General features: G+C 59.9%; 1 protein-coding gene across 1 annotated transcript in view; it reads left to right on the top strand.

Annotated features, from left to right (window-relative positions):
• MUC5AC (mucin 5AC, oligomeric mucus/gel-forming) overlaps positions 1-9,516 on the top strand; it is a 31,273-nt gene extending 21,757 nt beyond the window's left edge. The window contains exons 33-52 of the mRNA XM_068556171.1: positions 1,014-1,623; positions 1,898-2,106; positions 2,623-2,797; positions 3,173-3,423; positions 3,531-3,714; positions 4,143-4,350; positions 4,817-4,995; positions 5,349-5,436; positions 5,546-5,649; positions 5,831-5,862; positions 6,221-6,392; positions 6,746-6,847; positions 7,004-7,041; positions 7,420-7,542; positions 7,623-7,721; positions 8,036-8,155; positions 8,287-8,350; positions 8,458-8,572; positions 8,945-9,181; positions 9,384-9,516. Of these exons, the coding sequence (XP_068412272.1) occupies positions 1,014-1,623; positions 1,898-2,106; positions 2,623-2,797; positions 3,173-3,423; positions 3,531-3,714; positions 4,143-4,350; positions 4,817-4,995; positions 5,349-5,436; positions 5,546-5,649; positions 5,831-5,862; positions 6,221-6,392; positions 6,746-6,847; positions 7,004-7,041; positions 7,420-7,542; positions 7,623-7,721; positions 8,036-8,155; positions 8,287-8,350; positions 8,458-8,572; positions 8,945-9,181; positions 9,384-9,516 (3,243 nt within the window). The remainder of the gene's footprint in view (positions 1-1,013; positions 1,624-1,897; positions 2,107-2,622; positions 2,798-3,172; positions 3,424-3,530; positions 3,715-4,142; positions 4,351-4,816; positions 4,996-5,348; positions 5,437-5,545; positions 5,650-5,830; positions 5,863-6,220; positions 6,393-6,745; positions 6,848-7,003; positions 7,042-7,419; positions 7,543-7,622; positions 7,722-8,035; positions 8,156-8,286; positions 8,351-8,457; positions 8,573-8,944; positions 9,182-9,383) is intronic.
• Positions 9,517-20,557: the final 11,041 nt, after the last annotated feature.

The raw sequence follows: 20,557 nt of genomic DNA, 5'->3' as shown, positions 1-20,557 counted from the left end.
TTGAGACAGCCAGCACAACCTCAGCTCCTACATCCAGCACCACTACTGTGGAGACGACCAGCCCAACCCAAGTTCCTACAATTACCACCACCACTGTGGAGACAACCAGCCCAACCACAGGTCCTACAGCCAGCACCACCACTCAGGAGACAACCAGCCCAACCACAGGTCCTACAATTAGCACCACCACTCTGGAGACAACCAGCTCAACCACAGCTCCTAGAACCAGCACCTCCACTGTGGAGACAACCAGCCCAACCACACCTCCTACAATTAGCACCACCACTGTGGAGACAACCAGCCCAACCACAGGTCCTACAATTAGCATCACCACTGTGGAGACAACCAGCACCACCACTGTGGAGACAACTGGCCCATCCAAAGCTCCTAGAACCAGCACCACCGTTGTGGAGACAACTAGCGCAACCACAGGTCCTACAATTAGCACCACAACTGTTGAGACAACCGGCCCATCCACAGCTCCTAGAACCAGCACCACCACTGTGGAGACAACCAGCCCAACCACAGCTCCTACAACCAGTACCACCACTGTGGAGACAACCAGCCCAACCACAGCTCCTACAACCAGCACCACCACTCAGGAGACAACCAGCCCAACCACAGGACCTACAATTAGCACCACCACTCTGGAGACAACCAGCTCAACCACAGCTCCTAGAACCGGCACCACCACTGTGGAGACAACCAGCCCAACCACACCTCCTACAATTAGCACCACCACTGTGGAGACAATCAGCCCAACCACACCTCCTACAATTAGCACCACCACTGTGGAGACAACCAGCCCAACCACACCTCCTACAATTAGCACCACCACTGTGGAGACAACCAGCACCACCACTGTGGAGACAACTGGCCCATCCACAGCTCCTAGAACCAGCACCACCACTGTGGAGACAACCGGCCCAACCACAGCTCCTACAACCAGTACCATCACTGTGGAGACAACCAGCCCAACCACAGGTCCTACAACCAGCACCACCACTGTGGAGACAACCAGCACAACATCAGCTCCTACAACCAGCACCTCCACTGTGGAGACAACTAGCCCAACCTCAGCTCCTTCATCCAGCACAACTTTTGTCCCTATACCTGAAACTACCCCCTCCCCACCCGGGACCACCTCCTGCCAGCCACAGTGCACGTGGACCAAGTGGTTCGATGCGGACTTCCCATCTCCTGGGCCCCACGGAGGAGACTTTGAAACCTACAGCAACATCATCAGAAGAGGAGAGAAGATCTGCCACCGACCCGAATACATCAGCGCCCTGGAGTGCCGAGCCGAGAACCACCCAGATGTCAGCATCCAGACACTGGGGCAGGTGGTGCAGTGCAGCCCGGAAGTGGGCTTGGTGTGTCGGAACCGGGACCAGAAGGGCAAGTTCAGGATGTGCCTCAACTACGAGGTGCGCGTGCTGTGCTGTGAGCCCCAGAAAGGCTGCCCTGTCAACTCTGTGACTCCCTTTGTGACTTCAAGTCCCCAGTCCTCACTCTCTCCCGAGTCCACCACCCTCACGGTTTCCCTGGTGACCTCCCCCAGCTCCGCAGCGCCCTCCACCTCCACGTGCTACTGCAGTGTGGCCCACGGGTTCTACTCCGCAGGTATGTGTACTCTACCTGGGTGTGTGGTGTGTGCTGACCCTGGGCACTGTTGTCCTGTTCACAAAACTACGGTGGTAAGGAGAGGGAGGGGTGTCTTGTCTTTGCGAAAGGGCTAGGTCTTGTGTATCGGAAGGCAGTAAGCCGTCTCTGAGGACATGCCATCTACATCTGGGCAGGAAGGCCACCTGCCAGACTGGCACCCAGGTGGACCACCAGCCTGGTTAGAGTCGCTCCCGGCGGCTCTGCTAGTGCCCTCCTGTTCCTTTTCTTGCAGGATCCATCATTTACCAACAGACGGACCTCTCCGGGCACTGCTATTATGCCGTTTGCAGCCTGGACTGCCACGTGGTCAGGCGGACCGACCACACTTGTCCCACCAGCACGCCACCTCCCACCCCGGCCACCTCCACGCCAGCGTCCTCCCCTTCTGCCTCTGTGCCCGTTACTCAGCGAGGATGCCCAAATGCAGTCCCCCCAAGAATGGTACCCTCACCTTTCCTGCCCTTCTCGGGGGCTCGGGGGGGCCAGGGCAGGGACCCTCAGCATCATTCAAAGTAGGCTGTGGCATCAAGTGTGCATGAAGGTTGGTGACTCCTTGGCTGATGTAGGCTGACCATGGCAAGTGGCCATTTCTGGTCCTCCAGAACTTCTGGAAGGGGGTGCCAGGAGCGTGGGGCCCGAGGTTGAGACTCTGTTGCCTATAAAGGGGGCTAGAGCAGGTGACTGATGCTCTGGACAGGGTCAAACAGCCAAGGAGTGGAAACGGTGGGTGGGGAACAGGGTGGAAACGGGCAGAGGGGGAAGGGGGCAACCCTCAACACCCGGAACCCCTCCTAGTCGGCAGGGCGCTTGGCGGGGGCTGGGGGAGGAGAGGCCTGGTGTGAGTGTTGGTCCCAATCCCGGTGGCTCTTCTCTCCCTGGAGACCCAGGCGAGCTCTGAGCCCCGAGGGGTGGGCACCGGGTCAGGGCAAGGCCCTGCAGCAGTCTTTGCTTCCGCAGAAAGGTGAAACCTGGGCCATGCCCAACTGCTCTGAGGCCACTTGTGAGGGCAACGGGGCCATCACTGTGAGGTCGCGCCAGTGTCCAAAGGTGCAGGAGCTCACCTGCGCCAATGGCTACCCCGCTGTGACGGTGGCCAACCAGGAGGACTGCTGCCCACACTACGCGTGCCAGTGTGAGTGGGCGGGGCCGGGGGTGGTGGCCACGGCAGAGAAGGCGGGACGGAATTGGTGGGACCCAGGAAGGACTTCCTAAGATCAGGGCAGCGGTGGTGGCGCCCAGCCTCCTCCCCAGGTGCCCGGCGGAACCCTGCCCGATCCCAGAGCAGCCGGGCCACGCAGGCGCGAGGAGGCGTCCGGAGTCTGGTCCCACCTCTTGGCCGCTTCGGGCACCTACTGGACAGAGTTCTGTGGGCTGTTGGCGTGTGGGTCCCGACAACAGGGCAGTCGCCTGCTCCCCTTGCTGCGGGACACACTTGCCCCTGGGGGAGCCCCGGGGCGGCGGGAGGAGGCCCATAGTGCGGCCCGTAAGGTGGCTCCTCCACCCGCAGGCGTGTGTAGTGGCTGGGGCGACCCCCACTACATCACTTTTGATGGCACATACTACACGCTTCTGGATAACTGCACGTACGTGCTGGTGCAGCAGATCGTGCCCGTGTTCGGACACTTCCGGGTGCTGATCGACAACTACTTCTGTGATGCTGAGGATAGGCTGTCCTGCCCACAGTCCATCATCGTCGAGTACCAGCAGGACCGCGTCGTGCTGACCCGCCAGCCCGTCCGAGGGGTGATGACCAACGAGGTGGGGACGCCCGCCGGGCAGCCCCCGTTTGTGCCGGGGGGGCTGGGGGCGCCAGGCACTGGCTGATCGCCACCCGGTTCTCTTTCCCTCGCTGGGTCACCGTCCAGATCATCTTCAACGGTGAGGTGGTCAGACCCGGCTTCCAGAAAGACGGCATCGTCGTCTCCCAAATCGGCATCAAGATGTACGTGGCCATCCCCGCCCTCGGTGTCCAGGTCATGTTCAGCGGCCTCATCTTCTCCGTGGAGGTGCCTTTCAGCAAGTTCAGCAACAACACGGAAGGGCAGTGCGGTGAGCGCCCGGCCCCAGCCCCGCTCTGGCCCTCCGGACTCTGGGCCCTTTCTCCGGCTGGGAGTGTCTGGTGTGAGAAGGGTCGGCCTCGGGTGTGTCCCTCCAGGAACTGCATTCTTGGCTGGGGGTGAGGCCGCCCGTGTAGCGCCGAGCCTTCAGGTGATTCTGCTTTCCAGCCGCACCAAGAATGTGCGGCCACACGGCCCAGGGGCCTGGCCCCGTGGCCCATACCTGAGGCCTCTTTGGGAACTGCCCCAGGGTCTGGCTTCTTGGAGGCAGAGGAAAGCACAGGGAGGTCAGGGGACAGGTCCCACAGCAACCCATCGAGTGCTGCGCGGAGACGCTGGGGCCCGGCCCCCAGCGCCCCAAGGGAGGGTGAGGGTGCCTCCGCTTTCCCCGGCTGCCTGACCGCTGCTTCCACGCCCCAGGCACCTGTACCAACGACCAGAAGGACGAGTGCCGCCTGCCCGGGGGGGCGGTGGTATCTTCTTGCTCCGACATGTCCGGCCACTGGAATGTGACATACCCCGGCCAGCCATCCTGCCACAGGCCTCCCCTGACACCCACCACAGTTGAGCCCAAGAAATCGCCCACCTCGTGCCCACCTTCGCCAATCTGCCTGCTAATTCTGAGCGAGTGAGCTTCCCTGGCAGGGCTGGGGTGTGGGGGGTGTCGAGTAGCCCTGCTAATCCCACGCTGCCTGGGAGATGGGAAGAAGTGGGCGGGCCTGCAGGGGGCTCCGAGGGAGAGTGGGTCACAGCTGCTGGAACGCCAGGCGCAGAGCCCAGCGGGGCTCATGGCGGGTCGGCCTCTGAGGCTCTGAGGCAGCTCATGGTGGCTCCGGGCATAAGTCCTCAGCCAGCGGCAGCACCCGGGTGTGCAGGGCACGGGGGGAGCCCAGCGGAGAATTTGCAGAAAGAAAAGCTGCGCTGCAGCCAGACACCGTCCCCGCCTCACACAGATGGCCCCAGAGGCTGGGGTCCCTCGGCGCACAGGTCGGCCCGGTGACGCCTCTCCCTCGGGCCCCTTCGTTAGGGAAAGCCTACAGCCTGGCAACCCCACCATGGAGCTGCCCCATGACCCGTGTGTCTCTGTGCTGCAGGGTCTTCAAGCCGTGTCACTCGGTGATCCCCCCGTGGCCATACTACCAAGGCTGCACCTTCGACCAGTGCCACATGCCCAGGGGGGACGTGGTGTGCTCCAGCCTGGAGCTGTACGCCGCCCTGTGTGCTTCGCTCAGTGTGTGCATCGACTGGCGGGGCCTGACCAACCACACGTGCTGTGAGTGCCCACCCCCGCCCCAGAGTGCCCCGTCCCGCTGGGTGGTGGCGATCAGCGTGTTCGAGGGGACAGACACACTGGGCAATCCATGGGTGGGCTTGGGTGGTCAGGGTGGGCTTCCGGGAGGAGGAGGGCTGAACCCAGGATGGAGTGCATTTGTTTCCTGGAGGGACAAGGGGGGCATCCAGGTCAGAGCACCGGGGCCCAGGGTGCAGGGGTCCAGGGCTCAGACAGGCTGGGCGGTGCAGGGCACACAGCAGGTGCCTGGGCCAAGAGCTCCAGCCAGCAGGGCCCAGGCCAGGGCTCGCTGCTCGTGCCCTCCAGCCTCAGGTGTGGCCTCACCCTTCGCACAGCTTTCACCTGCCCTGCTGACAAAGTGTACCGGCCCTGCGGCCCGTCCAATCCTTCCTACTGTTACATGAACGACAGTGCCAACACCCTGTAAGCACCTGCCCTCTCCCTCTGGGACACCCCCACCCCGCCCCGTGTCCCCAGGCCGCCTCTCCCCACCCTGGAGGTCACGGCCCCACTCCCCCTCCGCTCCCCACAGGGCCCTCCCGGAAGCCATTCCCATCACGGAAGGCTGCTTCTGCCCGGAGGACATGATGCTGTTCAGCTCGGGCACGGAGGTCTGCGTGCCAGCCAACTGCAGCAGTACGTCCCTGGGGCTGGGCTTGGGGCCTCCACGCACTGCGCCCTCGGGGTCCGCACGCCTCGGCCAGACCCCAGGGCTTTCCACCACAGCCCAGGTTTCCCCAGCCCCCGACACCGGGGCTGCCCGTGATGGGCTGGGGGCCGTGGAGGCCCAGAGATGACGTCCTCTCTTTCCCTCCAGGTTGCCTGGGGCCCCACGGGGAGCCCGTGGAGGTAAGTGTGGCCCCCTCGGGGGACTCGGAGGAGGGGAAGGGAGGGGCCGGGGTTTCCTGAGCAAAGACTCAGGAGGCTTCCTTGCACGGCCCCGGAGGAGGGTGGGTGCTGGCCCCAAGGCTGGCCACGTCCCGCCCTCCCGCCCTGCTCCCACACAGTGAAGGTGGGGACGGTGGGGAGGGAGGCCAGTCACCCACACAACCCCCTCCCACCCCACCTCCTGGCCCCCATGGGCCCCCCAGAGCCCCAGCAGCCCTCAGCCCCACCCACACCTTTGAAGACCCCTTGCGGGCCCTCGGGTGCCACGGGACAGGCAGGTGACCAATGGCCCGGGGGCCCCATGTCCTCCCCCTGCCAGCCTGGCCACACTGTCAGCGTGGGCTGTCAAGAGTGCACCTGCAAGGGAAGCACCCAGACTCTGAGCTGCCAGACTCGGCCCTGCCCCCTGCCCCCCGCCTGCCCCGAGCCCGGCTTCGTGCCAGCGCCCGCGGCCCTGCAGACCGGCCAGTGCTGTCCCCAGTACACCTGCGGTGAGCCCCAGGCTGGGCGGGGGGTGCACAGGCACAGGCTCAGGGCTGGCCAGCTTTGCCCCTGAAGGGTCCCGAGGTGCTGGCACCCGGGGGCACGCCCCAGGAGGGTGGTGGGCATACCCTCCCTTTATGTGGCTTCAGCTGCTGACCCCCAGCAGGAAGGCTCAAGAGTAAGGGGTACCATGGAGGTCAGGGCCGACCAGAAGCCTCATCCCCCGTGGCGGTGGGCACCCCCTGGAGAGCCTACCACCTGTCCACTGGGTAGTCAGTACTCCTGGAGACCCCCAGGGAGAGGCGACACTCAGGCTTGGGAGGGAGGCAGGTCCCCTGACGCCCCCTTCCGTCTGCTGCAGTCTGCAACGCCACACACTGCCCCGCGCCCGTGGACTGTCCAGAAGGCTCCCGTTCCATCCTGACCTATAAGGAAGGGGCTTGCTGCCCGACCCAAAACTGCAGTGAGTGTCCTGGCTCAGCGGCGCCAGGCTGGGGAGGAGCATGGGCCGTCGCCCGGGGCTGGGATGCTGTAGTGGTGGGCGCGGGCAGCTGCTACTCGGGAGACTGGCGGGACAAGAGGAGGGCGGGTCCGCAGGTCTGTTTTCTCCCCTGAGCAGGCTGGACCGTCTGCAGCATCAACGGCACCTTGTACCAGGTAAGAACCAGCCGAAGGTCTGGTGCACAGGGACCGGAGTCCCCCCCGTCCTGCCAGCTTCTCCCCGAGGCTGCGTCCCTGAGGGCCTGGGTGGCCTTTGGAGCAGCAGTGGGTTCTTCTGGGACCACAACCCCTGTCCTGAACTTGAGAAGGCCCCCAGCCTCGCTCTCCCCATGCCGGGTCCTCCAGAGCATGTGACCTCCCTGGAGGAGCAGCCTTGGGGCTCTGTCCCCAAGACCGGGACCCCAACCAGGAGGCACTACTGAGGGTCACCTCAGAGGAAGAGTCTGCCTGGTGGGGGCAGGCCTGGAGGGGATGTCCGGGAGGGCAGGGGCACCAGGCCCGACTGGGCAGACACTGTCACCTTGACTCCCCCAGCCTGGTGCCATAGTTTCCTCGAACCTGTGCGAAAAGTGTTGGTGTGAGTTGGCCGGTGGCCCCCAGTCAGACACGTTCGTGATCAGCTGTGAGACCCAGATCTGCAGCACCCGTTGCCCCGTGGTGAGTGCCCCCCCTTCTCACTCCCACCCCCACGCAGCGCCCAGTCCGGGCTCAGGCCACACATCCTGCCCCCCTCCCAGGGCTTCGAGTACCAGACACGGAGCGGGCAGTGCTGTGGCGAGTGTGTACAGGTGGCCTGTGTCATGAACACCAGCGGCAGCTCCGCCCACCTCTTCTACGTGAGTAGCGGTCACGGGGCCTTGGGGTGGGTTCCGGGCGGGGCCGGCCACAGGCTCCGGGGGGGCCAGCCCCACCCCTGAACGGGGGGGCGCCGGGAGCGCACAGCGGCAGCGGGGGTGCTGGGTGGATGGCTTCCTGGTGCACCGGGGCCCCTGGGGAGCCATCAGTGCAAGGCGGGCGCAGGGCAGAGGCCGCGGGAGCCCCTGGAAGCCCGTGGGCTGGGGGCTGACAGACAGACGGATGCAGCACCCTCCCCTGCTGGAAGGGGGGCCTTGGGGAGGGCCACTCACTTGCTGGCTGGGCCTCCCTGCAGCCCGGCGAGTCCTGGTCAGACCCCAGGAGCCGCTGCGTGACACACGAGTGTGAGAAGCACCAGGATGGGCTCGTGGTGGTGACCACGAAGAAGGCGTGTCTCCCACTCAACTGTCCTGCGGTGAGTCCTGGGAGCCCACCGGCCCTGCCCAGGGGGGTCGACAGTGGCCACGGGAGGATCAGGCCGTGGATGGGAGTGGGCACCACTGTCTTGCGTCCCTGCCCTCGCTAACGGCCTCTCTGTCCTCATAGGATAAGGCTCGGCTGAGCGAGGACGGCTGCTGCCTCTCCTGCCCCCAACACCCACCCCAGAACAGTGAGTGGGCGTGTCTGCCAGGGGAGGGGGACGCAGGAGGCGGCGTGGGGCGGGGGGAGCGCCCGGCCAGGGCTGACCTCTGCGCCGCCTCCCGTGTCCCTCCCCAGGGTCGACCTGCACCGTGTACCACAAGCTCCAGGTCCTCCGGCAGCCAGGCTGCAGCTCTGTGGAGCCCGTGCGCCTCACCTACTGCCAGGGCAACTGTGGGGACACCAGCTCCGTGTACGTGAGCCCCTGACTCACCCAGGGCAGACGCGCACCCCCCCCCCACAGAGGGCTCCTGCAGGGCAGGGCTTGGGGTGGGCAGACAGGGGCAGGATGGGGGGCTGGGGGCCAGCAGCGGGCTGGGTCGGGGTCCAGGGATGGCTCGCGGCCTGTCTGGACTCACACTCTTCTCTTTACTGAGACCCCAGGCTCGGGGTCCCCGTTGGTGACCTGCTGGTCAAGTGGTTGGTGAGAGGCTGCTGGGCCCCTCCCTAGCCTTTGGGGGGCTCAGAAGGAGCCACAGGGCACCTCAGCTGCTGTGACCGGCACGCGGGAGCCACTGTTAAACGCCACCCGCGAGCCTCTAGCTCAGGCGGCCCCTGCCCACAGGTACTCCCTGGAGGCCCACACTGTGGAGCACAAGTGCAGGTGCTGCCGTGAGCTGCGGGCCTCTCTGCGGAACGTGACCCTGCGCTGTGAGGACGGCTCCAGCCAGGCCTTCAGCTACACGGAGGTGGAGGAGTGCGGCTGCGTGGGCCTGCAGTGCGACTCCCACGGGGGCCTCGGCCGCTCAGGGGAGGTGCAGCTGGAGCAGGGTGCTGAGCGGAGCCAGGAGACGGGGCTCAGGCACTGGAGGAGAGGGGCCCCGGGTCCCCGGCCTTCGCAGTAGACGGGCCGGAGCCCCGCCCTGTCCCTCCAGGACAGGCCCACAAGAACGTTTGTACTTGCTGCAATCTCAGCCTCCAAGGCCAGTGGAACCTGAGCCCCGGTCCAGGTGACCCAAGCCTAGGACGCACGGTCCACCCCTCTCGTCCCTCTCCGGGTCCAGCGGCCCCGGGTGTGCAGTGGCCCTGACGGGATTGCAGCTGCCTGCTCTGGACCAGCCCGGGTGGGCAGGGGGTGGGGGAGGCTCCTCTGGCTGTGGGTCCAGCCTGCTGGTCCCTGCCTTCAGCATCACGTAAGGGCCTGATCCACAGCGGTCCCTCAGATGCAGCAATTGACTGCTCGGCCGGCCACTGGGAGGCAGAGCCTCACCCCTGCCTCGGCCCTGGGCCTCAGGAAAGGGCTGTCGGTTTCGGAAATACACTTGGAGAATTTGCAATTCGTGGGCTCCGTGTGATTTTTAAGCTTGTCCATAAAAGCCGGGAGCAGGTCGGAGGGCAGACATGGGCCCGGGGCGGGGCAGGCCAGCTGCCTGGTCTGCTGTGCATTTGGCCGGACAGAGGGCGGGAGTCCCGCGGGTCCACCCAGCTGAGCCGTCAAACTGGGAAGGCTCCATCTTCTCTCTACAAATCTCTGGACTCTCCCATCACACCAAAGTCAAGCTCGGTGTGCGGTGCACCTGTGTCTGTGCACGTGTGTGCACATTTGTGTGCTCACAAAGTGTGTGTGCACGCAGGCCCAAGGGAGACCAGTCCCCCAGGAGTGCTGTTGCCCTCCCCTCTGTGACCCCTGCCCCCTGCCCTGGGAACCTCCAAGTTTCGAAAACCCAGCCCCCTCTTCCTTGGAGGCCCCAGGGGAGTGCCCGACACCCCCGGTGACACACTGGCCTCAGGCTGGACCCGGCCCCACAGCAGCACCGGGAGGGTTGGCAAGGGCCGTGCGGATGTCCCGCTCCCAGACAGGGCAGCGGAGAGGGGCAGGGGGCAGGGTCCAGCACAGGAATGCACAGGGTGTCCCGAGCTCCCCGAGCCCGAGTGCCAGGAGGGGGCACCCAGAGCAGACAAGCCCACGGGGCCAGGTGCCAGCCAGCTGACCCCGGCCATTGCTGGGAGGCCAGCCTGGCCTGGACCCTGACGGGGCGGGGGGCTGCCAGGCTGGACAGTGCTGGCCACCAGGGTCGCCCGGGGGCTCACAATCCCGCCGAGCTCCCCACTGCTCCACGCATCTTGGGGCCCCTTTGCTGGGCCAGAGAAGGCCTTGGGGACCTGTGGACACTGGGCAGTGGGCTCGAGTGGCCAGGTGTGGATGCAGGGCAGGGGCGGATGCTTCACCACCTGTCCTCCACGACAACATGGAGCAGGGGTGGTAGCAGGCTCTCAGTCCTGCTGGAACCTAGGCCCGGGGAGGGCAGCTTGCTGGAGGTCAACTGTGGAAACACAGGAAGCTGGACTCATGTCCTCATGTCCCTGCTGAGGCTCCTGGAATTAGATGCCCACTGCGTCCACCTCACGCTGCCTTGGTCACAAGAACCAGGCCCAGGCTGAGTTGGGTCTGGGGGCCGGTGGGTCCGGGGCTGGTGGCACCGAAAGTCCCACCTCCAGGATCTGGTTGCAGTCCCTGCACCGCCACAAGGTGGCAGCACAGTGGTCCTGGTGCCTCCGGCTGGGCCAGGGGCTCAGGAAGCAGAGTCAGGGGTCTCAGGGGTCCAGGGAGGTGGCTTACGCCCTCTGAGGCTGGGCCACCCCTTGAGGTCTGCAGGACCGCGAGGACCCTGGATGAGGACGAGGACCGCCCTTTACAGTTTACACCCCTCTGGCCGGCATTGCCCACTCCCACCCCTGTCTGCCCTGTCCTGAGGGCCAAGTGCCCAGTGCCCTGGTCCAGCCCCCCACGGCCTGCCTGACCCGGCTGTTTGCTCCGGCCAGCCGTGTGGGCAGTGGAGCTGACCCCTCCTGTCAGAGACCAGGTAGGGGCCGAGGGGCTCCCGCAGCCATGACCCCACGACCCCTTGGGCCCAGGAGACGGCCTGAGTGGGAGGTGTACGGACGTGGCAACGAGGTCCGGGCAGGGAAGTCACTTCCACCCCCATGGGACGCCCTCCTTGGGAGCAGGAAGTTCCCGGCCCTCTGGCTCTGGGAGCTGCTGCCCCAGTGACTGGCTGGCCCTGTAGCCGCAGGTGGCACCCTGATCAGTGCCACTGCCCCCTGAGGGGATCGGGTGTCGGAGGGAGCCACCTCTTCCTCTCTGGCTGGGACAGACGCCAGCACAGTGACCAAGCCTCCACTCCCCCGGGAGCGCACAGCCCCTCCCCTGCCTGCAACTGTGACCAAGTGGCAGGAGTAACCAGATAACGGGTCCCTGCTGCCACCCAGACCCGCAGCCCTGGCCAGGTGGCGCCAGAAAGAGCAACAGAGCTGGGTTTGGCCCACTGAGGCGTCCACGGCTCTGCCTGCAGGGCGGCTCCTCCAGGCTGTGCTTGGAGCCCCCACCTCCTGGATGCCGGGAGGGGAGGGGGGGGTGATTTGACACCACTGGGGTGGGGACACATGGCCAGAAGAGGTCCCAGGCCAGGGCTGGCCTCGGCGGCTCACACCCCACCTCCTTTGGCCCCCGTGGAGTCTGGCCTTGGCAGGGCCATCCCTTCATCTCTGGGTCCTGCCCCAGGCAGATGGGGAAGGGGCGTCCACCCTCTTGCTGGGGGGACCTGATTGGGGGCAGCTTCTGCCCAGATAAAGGGCGCTGGGGGCTCCTGGATATGGGGAAGGAGATGGACAGGGACACAGGACACTGGGGAGCCTGTGACCGTGGTGGGCAGGTCGGGTTGCAGCCCTCTCCTGACCTCTGCCCCCAGCACGCCCACCCCATCCAGGGACACTTGGACTCCCACCCAGCCCGGAGAGGGCTGCTTGGTCTGAGGCCAGAGCTGGGGCGCCAGCGGCCGGCCTGGTCCTGGGCACATGCAGGTCACAGCTCTGACCTATTTGACCTGGGCCCTGGGCAGCGGATTGGCGATTCACAGCCAACCCCGCGGGCACACGTGGGGCCCGGGCCATCACACAGGCATCTCTGTGAGCACAACCCAGACAGCCTCGTGGCCCGGTTTTCAGAGGAAGTCAGCAAACTCACTGCAGAACCTGCATGGACGTCAAAGGTCCTCAGATATCCGGATCAACTGACAAAGAGCAGAGGGTGCTGCCCGCTGGCGCGGGAAGCACCGCGGCGATCTCGGAGCCAGGGCTGCGCCAGGAGCTGTGCCACTTGGCAGCCCGGGACCCAGGGCGAGCCGCGCTCAGGGACCGGGCCATGTGGGGAGCGCACAGCGCGAGCCTGGCGATGGCGGGCAGAGTGGGCAGATCACTGGGAATGAGGCCACGCGTTAGTGCCACGGGGGAGTAAAGCAGAGAACCCCTTTCTGCTGCTGGGGTCCCGCTCAGTGGCCGGCATGGGAGGGAGGGAGGAAGGGAAGGAGGGAGCCTGGGCATGTCTGGGGGAGGTGCCCCAGCAGGGCCTGGCGGGGTCGGAGATCAGAGCTGTAGGGACACAGATGTGTCCGAGGTGGGCGGGGAGAGGGGGTTGGAGGGCAGCCGGGCCAGGGTCAGCCAGAACCAGGCCTTAGCCCTGAGTGAAGGGGCACTGGGGGACTGGGCAGAGGTTGTAGAGCTCTACCTTGTCCTTCAGACCCCACTGCGGGGTGAGGACAGACACGCGGGCGGAGGGAAGAAGCAGGAGACTAGCTGGGGTCTGAGCTGGGGGGTAGGTCAGTGGTGAAGGTGGCTGTTTGGCGATGGACCGGCCGTGGAGTGTGGGTGAATAGGCAGGAGCCTCCATCGGAGGCTGGGGAAGGATGGGGTGGCTGGGGAAGGGCGCTGGGGGGGGTAGGAGCTTGGTGGGGTCACACTGTGTTTGACCATTAGATGCCCGGTGGAGAGGTCAGGGTGGTAGGTGGACATGTGAGTCGGGGGCCAGGGCTGGAGGCTGCCCTCACTGGGAGGCAAAGACGGGAGAAGCCGGAGCTTCAGCCGTTCAGCTCGGGAGATTGTCAAGGGAGTGAGTGCAGATAGAAAAGAAGGGGAGGGGAGGGGAGGGAGGCGGGAGGTAGGTCTCTGCTCTGGACTCCAGGAGGCTCAAGACCTCGCAGGTGAGGACCCCGCAGCCCCAGGGAAGCTGTGGGAGATGGTTCTGTGATGGGAAGTGGGGAGGGAGCCCTTCCGCGAGATGTAAAACATCAAATGCTGGCAACAACCCTGGGCTTTGCTGACATAAACTCTGTGGTTCTCCTTCACACCTGAGGTCACTGTCTGCATCTGTGGCTTTCTCACAGCTCATAGAACCCACCTATAGAGAGGCACACAGGGTTTTATTTCTTTACAGAATAGAATAAAAATAAAACATCATCGTGTTACCATCATAAAGCCCCTGTGTCCTGGCTTCCTGAAGAAAATGTGTTTATGACTGAGGTTCCAAAGAGCATGGTTCCCAGAGCCAAGCAAGGACAGACAGAGGGACGTGGAAGACGCCTAGAGCTGCAAACAAAAACGAAGATGGAAAACCAGCCCAGAACTCAGATGATGGGCACGATTAGGTGTGTTTCTGACAACAGCGGGGGGCCCTGCGCGATCAGTGATCAGCCTGGGACTCAGGACACCCCCTCAACCCAGCATCCACCCCGGGGAGGGTCAGCTGCCGAGCAGGGGGCTGCCCGGGGGGCTGGGCAGGAGGGTCGCCAGGGCAGGTCAGAGCTGACGCAGCTGGATGGGAACCGCCCTCCACCAAGACAAATAGCCTGGGTGCCCCGAGCCCCCGCAGGGCTCAGGGAACTCGGTGCCCTCACTCCCAGGTTGACAGGCCCTGAGGGGACCCCAGCACCCTGCCAAGCTCAGGGCCACCCTGTCCTGTGGGTGCCACAGCCCCCCACCCCCATGAAACGAAGGAACAGGTAGGGTGCCCTCCGGGGACACAGCCTGTGAGCGGGAGCTGCCCACTTCAGGAGACCTTTCTGAGCAAGGCACCCAGCCCACTGGAGGCCGTGAGGGGCAAGAAATCCCCGGGGGCATGAGGTGGCCCCCCCTTCCCGCCCAGCCCCTCCCGGGGGCCCCTCCCCGCCCTGGGCCCCGGCCCTTCCTGCTTCCACCAGGGAAGCCAGCTCCGGGGGCACACAGCGTCCACAGAGCCAGCGGCCCCATGGCAGCCTGGGTGTCTGGAGACTGTCCCCCAGGTGAGACGGGTGGCCTGGCCTCGTGGACCCTAGACTCAACCTCGCAGGCCATAAGCTGAGCCCTCGTGTGGAGGGACTTTCCGCCCTGTCTCCAGACCCGTCCTTTCCTGGACCCCCTCCCAGCCCTTAGCCTCCAGCCCCAGGAAGTGGGGCCTGGAGTTCCATCCCTGCGGTGGGGTCTCTGTTTCCTGCTGGCTGCATCAACGCTCTGTCCTCAGCTGACAGCCGAGCCTCCATGGTTCCACGAGGGGACGGTTCAGTGTGTGTGAAACCAGCAGGGACCCGGTCCTGCTGCTCCGGGTTAGGCCATGCTTGGTGGGGCCCAGGAAACCACCAGGAGCTCCCCCGGGCCCCCGTCTCCTCCCAGGGCCCCTGCAGAAGCCGCCCCTGGGGCGGCGGCCACACCTCCAACCCCAGGCATCAGGGAGACGGCGTCTCTCCAGCCACCGCACCTACGTCTCTGCTCATGTTGCACCCGGGTGTGCATGTCGCTCACACGGTCCCTGGCCAGACCTGCAGACGTGGACACCGGCGCCCTGGGGATGGAGGGCGGGGCTGCTCTGCTGGCAGAAACCCCTCCTGCGGAGGCCAGGCAGCCTCCCGGGGAAGGGGTCTGGGGCAGGGGGCTGTGGGCAGGGCGCTCCGGCCACCACTGCCCCCTGCGGGTCCCACCATCCTGCTGGCCAGCGAGGCCCCTCCCGAGCGGTCCTGAGTTCTGAGGGGCCTGGCAGCAGCTCTGCTGGGCAGATGAGGGGGCAGACATGGCGAGGCGGCTCTAGCGCCTCCTCCCCTGGGCTGGTGCTCCCCCCAGCCCGCCCCTCGAGGCCTTTCCTGGCCACCAGGACCGCTGCTGTTAGCCATCTTCCCCGCCCTCCTGTTACAGTTCAGAGTTCAAACTCACCTGTTGCTGGGGTTACCCCGCTTGCAGCATCGGCCACCTTCCAGACGTGGGGGGAGGCGGGGGCCCCGACAGGACACGGACAAGATACCCAGACACGAGGGAACCCCTTCAGCCTCCCCAGGAAAACGCAGCAGAGTGAAGTCGGGGCCTCCAGAGGTCAGAGATCAGGCCTGGGCCTGTGACCCCTAGGAGGGCTGGGCCTCCCCCACCCCAGGGCCTGAGCCCAGACGAGGGCGGCGTGGCCCAGGATGGTGGTGTGTCCCCCGGCCACCCTCTCCGGCCACTGGTCACCGCTGGGGCCTTGAGGCCGGTGGGAGAGGGCAGCAGGCGGGGCTTGGATGTGGATGACCGGCCTGCATAGCCTCAGGGCCAGGCGCCCCTCAGCACCGGCTGGGGGTGTGGCCCGGGCTGTGTAGGGCTGCGTTGGGCCCCTCTGCCAGCCTGTTGTGCTGAGTCAACACTGGGGTTCCTGGAGGGAGGAGGGCACGCTGCCCACTGACACCTGGTCACCTCTGCTGGCGACCAGGACACCCCGCCCGCTACTGTTTATTCTCCCTCATGCTGTCTTAATCCTGAGCAAACGTGGGCCCAGGGGCCCAGCCTTCTCCTCTGTCCACATCTGCCTGCCCACGCTGGGCCATGCCTGCCCCCTCGCTCAGGCTCTGCCCCCTCGGGGGGTCCCGGGGCCCTCCCCAAGACCTTGGCCCTGTATGGGGGTGCTGCTTCTCCAGGAGATTCACAACAGGGCTGGGGAAGAGGAGGGGGGAGGGGGTGGAGAGGGAGGGGGGAGAAGGGGACAGGGAGGCACCTCTTGCACCTGCCTGGGACCTGCCACGTCACGGGGCCCCTGCTCAGGCTGGCTCTGCCCAGAAGATAGGGCGCCTGCCCCTCCTCGCTCTCCCTTATTTCCTCCCCCTCCCCCTTCCCCCCTTTCCCTTTGGCCCTCCCCCACCTCACCACTCTGTCCCTGCCATGTCTAGGTGCAGTGGTCCCCCAATGGCCTCCCTCTAGTCCATTCCCCAAATCACAGCCAGCATGGAGCTTTCTGGAGAACTTTTGGATACAATTTCCAATTTATGGATAAGTTGCAGAAATAGTATAAAGAGCTCCTGTCTGCCTTTAGCCCAGATTCTCCAGGGTTTGTATTTTGCTCCCTTTGCTGCACTGTTTGCTCTTGGGCTGTGCTGTGCCTGCCCTCCCCTCTCTCTGTGCCTACATATTTTCTCTGTACCACTGGAGTTTAAGAAGCTTGCCCCTTCACCCTAAATAGATGGGGGTGTGTCTCCCAGAAGCAGGGTGGGGTCTGTGAAGATGCAGCACCACCTGCGGTCCTCAGGCCGCTACACCCCTCGCTTGTCCTGCTGGTGTCCATTCCTCCCAGTCTGGGGTCTTACCCAGGACTGCATGTCGTGTGAGTGCAGCCTCCTTGGTCATCTTTAACCTGGAATCTTTCCCCAGCCTTTCTCTGGGCTTCTTGACCATGCCCTTTTTGAGTAGTGTGGGCCGGTTACGTGGTGCAGCAACCCCAAGTCTGGGTCTGTCTGTGGCTTCCTTGTGTCGAGGTTGGAGTACACACTTAGCAGGAGTGAAGCTGTGTCCTTCTCGGTTCCTTAGACCTTGAGGCACTTGATGTCGGTTGGATCCACCACTGGGAGTTCACTTTGGCTCAGGGTGGGTCTGTCAGGTTTTCCACTGGAAAGTAGCCATTTCCCCCCTTGGAATTAATAAGGGTCTTGTGGGAGAGGCTTGGGACCATGTAAGGGTCCCATTCCCTTTAGCGTTAGCACCCACCTGTGCTTTTCTAATCACATCCACTCTTCTTACCTGCATTCTGCAGTAGGAAGAGCTTTCTCTTTTCTCCCATTTATTTATTTTTCATTTATTCATTTATATCCATTTAGCCTCACAAACTTGTATTTTCAGAATGACTCTGTGGTGGGCTGGGAAGATCTAAGATCTCATTTTCCATAGAAACATTGAAAAGGACAAGGAGAAACTGTCTGGAATAACTGTCTTCAGAGCTCTAGAAGATAGTCAGAGGTTTACAGCAACCAAGCTAATGTTCAATACAGAAAAGGCCATCTTCAGAAAGACAGGAAAGTTTTGTGGCATTTTCACTCATCCTTGCCCATCCCCAGTGCAGTGGCAGTTTTGGTCTTGAGTTGCCAGCCCAGTTCCATTCCCCTCCCCCACCCCAAGCCAGAAGGAGCAGAGAATACCATATTTGCAAATTACTGTGAACATCTGGTGGATTCATGAAGGAATGATGCAAGGCACGCAACTCTGTTTTGCTTAACCTGGAATTAGAGTGGCAAAAGTGGCAGACACTGCTCATAAAAGCTGCGAAGTGACTACAGACCCACAGACTCCTGGGGCAAGAGATTACTGTTGGAGACATATAATGGACCATCTAAGGCCTGGAGGAGTTGAAGTAGGACTCTTTGAGAAATTCGGGCATTCAAAAGCAGCCATGCACATGCAGGAATTTAGAAAGACACACTCATGCCCAGGCAAGATTTCATCTTGGGCTGGTCCCCAGGCTCAGGGCAAGCCTGCCTAAGTGTTGAAGGACAGAACCAGGTTGTGAAGACTGGGAAAGCTCCTGCTACTCAAGGAAACTCTGCCCAAACACCAGCTGAACACAAGCTAAACCAGCAAAGATTCAGTGATCACACACAACAAGGAATAGTCTTTGTAAAAACTGAGACTTTGGAAAAGTCTCAAAACAAATGGACCGCTACATCCTTCAACAACAAAAAAAAAGAAAGAAAAGAAAAAGAATAGCAAACACTGGGAAGGGGGAGAATCTGATTTCCAGAGTTACCTCCCAATTTTCAACAAAAAATCACAAGGCTTACAAAGAACAAGAAAATATGGCCCATCCAAAGGAGCAAAATAAATTTACAGAAATCATCCATAAGGAGGTTGAAACATCAGTCTCACCAGACAAATACTTTAAAACTACTGCCTTAGGTGTGCTCAAAGAGCTAAAGTAAAATATGGACAAAAACCAAAGGAAATCAGGGAAATGATGCATGTACAAAATGAGAATATTAACACAAAGGTAGAAATTAATTAAAAAAGTAGAAATTAATTAAAAAAATAGAAATTCTGGGGCTGAAAAATACAGTGACTGAAATGGAAAATTCACTAGAGCTCAATAGCAGACTTGAGCAAGCAGAAGAAAGACTCAACGAACTTGAAGACAGAACAATTGAAATTTTCAAATTTGGGGAGCGGGAAAAAAAGAATGAAGAAAAGTGAATAGAGCCTAAAGGACTTGTCAGGCATCATCAGGTGGGCCAACATATGCATAATGAGAGTCCCTGCAGAGAAGAGAAAGGGGCAAAAATATTATGTGAAGAAATAATGGCTGAAAACTTCTAAGAAGCTCAACAAACTCCAGGTAGGATAAACTCAAAGAGGTCCACAATGACATACATTATAACTAAACTGTTGAAAGTCAAAGAAGAAAATCTCAAAAGTACCAAGAGAAAAGAGAATTCATTCTCAATAAGATTATCAGCTGATTTATCATAGGAAACCTTGGAAGCCATTAAGGCACTGAACGATACATCTGAAGTGGTGAAAGAAAAAACAATCAACCAAGAATTCTTTATCTGGCAAAGCTGCCCTTTGAAAGTGAGAGCAAAATTAAGACATTTCCAGATAAACAAAAACTAAACCTACTCTATAAGAAATGCTAAAAGAAGCCCTTCAGGTTGAAATGAAAAGACACTAGACAGTAAATCAAAGCTCTATAAGAAAATAAAGATATCCAATAAAGCTAAATATGTGAGCAAATATAAAAGCCAGTATTATTGTAATTTTTGTTTGTAACACTACAGTTTATTTTCTATGATTTAAAAGATAAATTCATGAAAATAATTGCAAATCTATGTTATTAGCACACAAGGCATAAAGATTTAATCTGTTACAACAATAACATTAGGAGGGGAAGGAACTCTATGGGATTAGAGTTTTGTATGCATAAACTAAACTGATGTCAATTCAAATTAGATGGTTTTAACTTTAGGGTGTTACATATAATCCCATGATAACCACAAAGAAAATATCTACATAATATATACAAAAGGAAATGAGAAAGGAATCAAAATTTGTCACTACAAAAAATCAACTAAACACAAAAGAAGGCAGTAAAGGAGGAAATGAGGAACAAAAGAGCTAGAAGACATATAGAAAACAAATAGCAAAATGGCAGAAGTAAGTCCATCCTTATCAGTAATCACTTTAAATGTAATTCGATTTAAACTTTCCATTCACAAGGCAGAATTGATTAAAAACAACAACAACAATCCAACTATATGCTGTCCACAAGAGATTCACTTCAGAACTAAAGACACAAATAGGTTGAAAGTGAAAGGATGGAAAAAGATATTTCATGCAAATAGTAACCAAAAGAGAGCTGGGGTGGCTACACTAATATCAGACAAAATAGACTTTAAGTTTAAAAAAAAAGTTTATAAGAGACAAAGAAGGATATTATTTATTGATAAAAGAAAAAAAAAATCAACCATAAAGATATATGCACCAAACAGTATAGTCCCAAAATATATGATGCAAACATTGGCCAACTTGAAAGGAGAGCTAGATTCTAAAACTACTAATAATAGTTGGATAATTCAATACCACACTTTCAATAATGTATAGAACAACAAGACAGAAGATCAATAATGGAACAGAGGACTTGAACAAGACTATAAACCAACTATGCCTAACATACATATACAGAACACTCCACCTATCAACTGCAGAATATACATTTTCTCAAGTGCACATGGGATATTCTCCAGAATAAACTAATTGTTATGCTCTAAAACAAGCTTTAGTAAATGTTAGAAGATTAATATCATATAAAGTATCTTTTCTAACCATAAAGGAATGAAGCTACAAATCAATAATGGAAGGAAAATTGTAAAATTCACAAATACATGGAACATAAACAACACACTCTTAAACAACTAATAGGTCAAAGAAGAAATGAGAAAATCCTTAGAGATGAATGAAAACAAAAACACAACATACCAAAACAGGAGATTCAGCAAAGGCAGTGCTAAGAAGAAAATTTATAGCTGTAAAACCTACATTAAAAAAGAAAAAAGATCTCAAACCAATAACTTAACTTTACACCTTAAAGAACTAGAAAAAGAAGAGAAAACTAAACTCAAATCTAGCAGAAGGAAGGAAAAAATAAAGGTTAGAG

Source organism: Eschrichtius robustus, chromosome 11, assembly GCF_028021215.1.
Source record: "Eschrichtius robustus isolate mEscRob2 chromosome 11, mEscRob2.pri, whole genome shotgun sequence".
Taxonomy (NCBI): domain Eukaryota; kingdom Metazoa; phylum Chordata; class Mammalia; order Artiodactyla; family Eschrichtiidae; genus Eschrichtius; species Eschrichtius robustus.
This window is presented reverse-complemented; position numbering and strand designations above follow the sequence as displayed.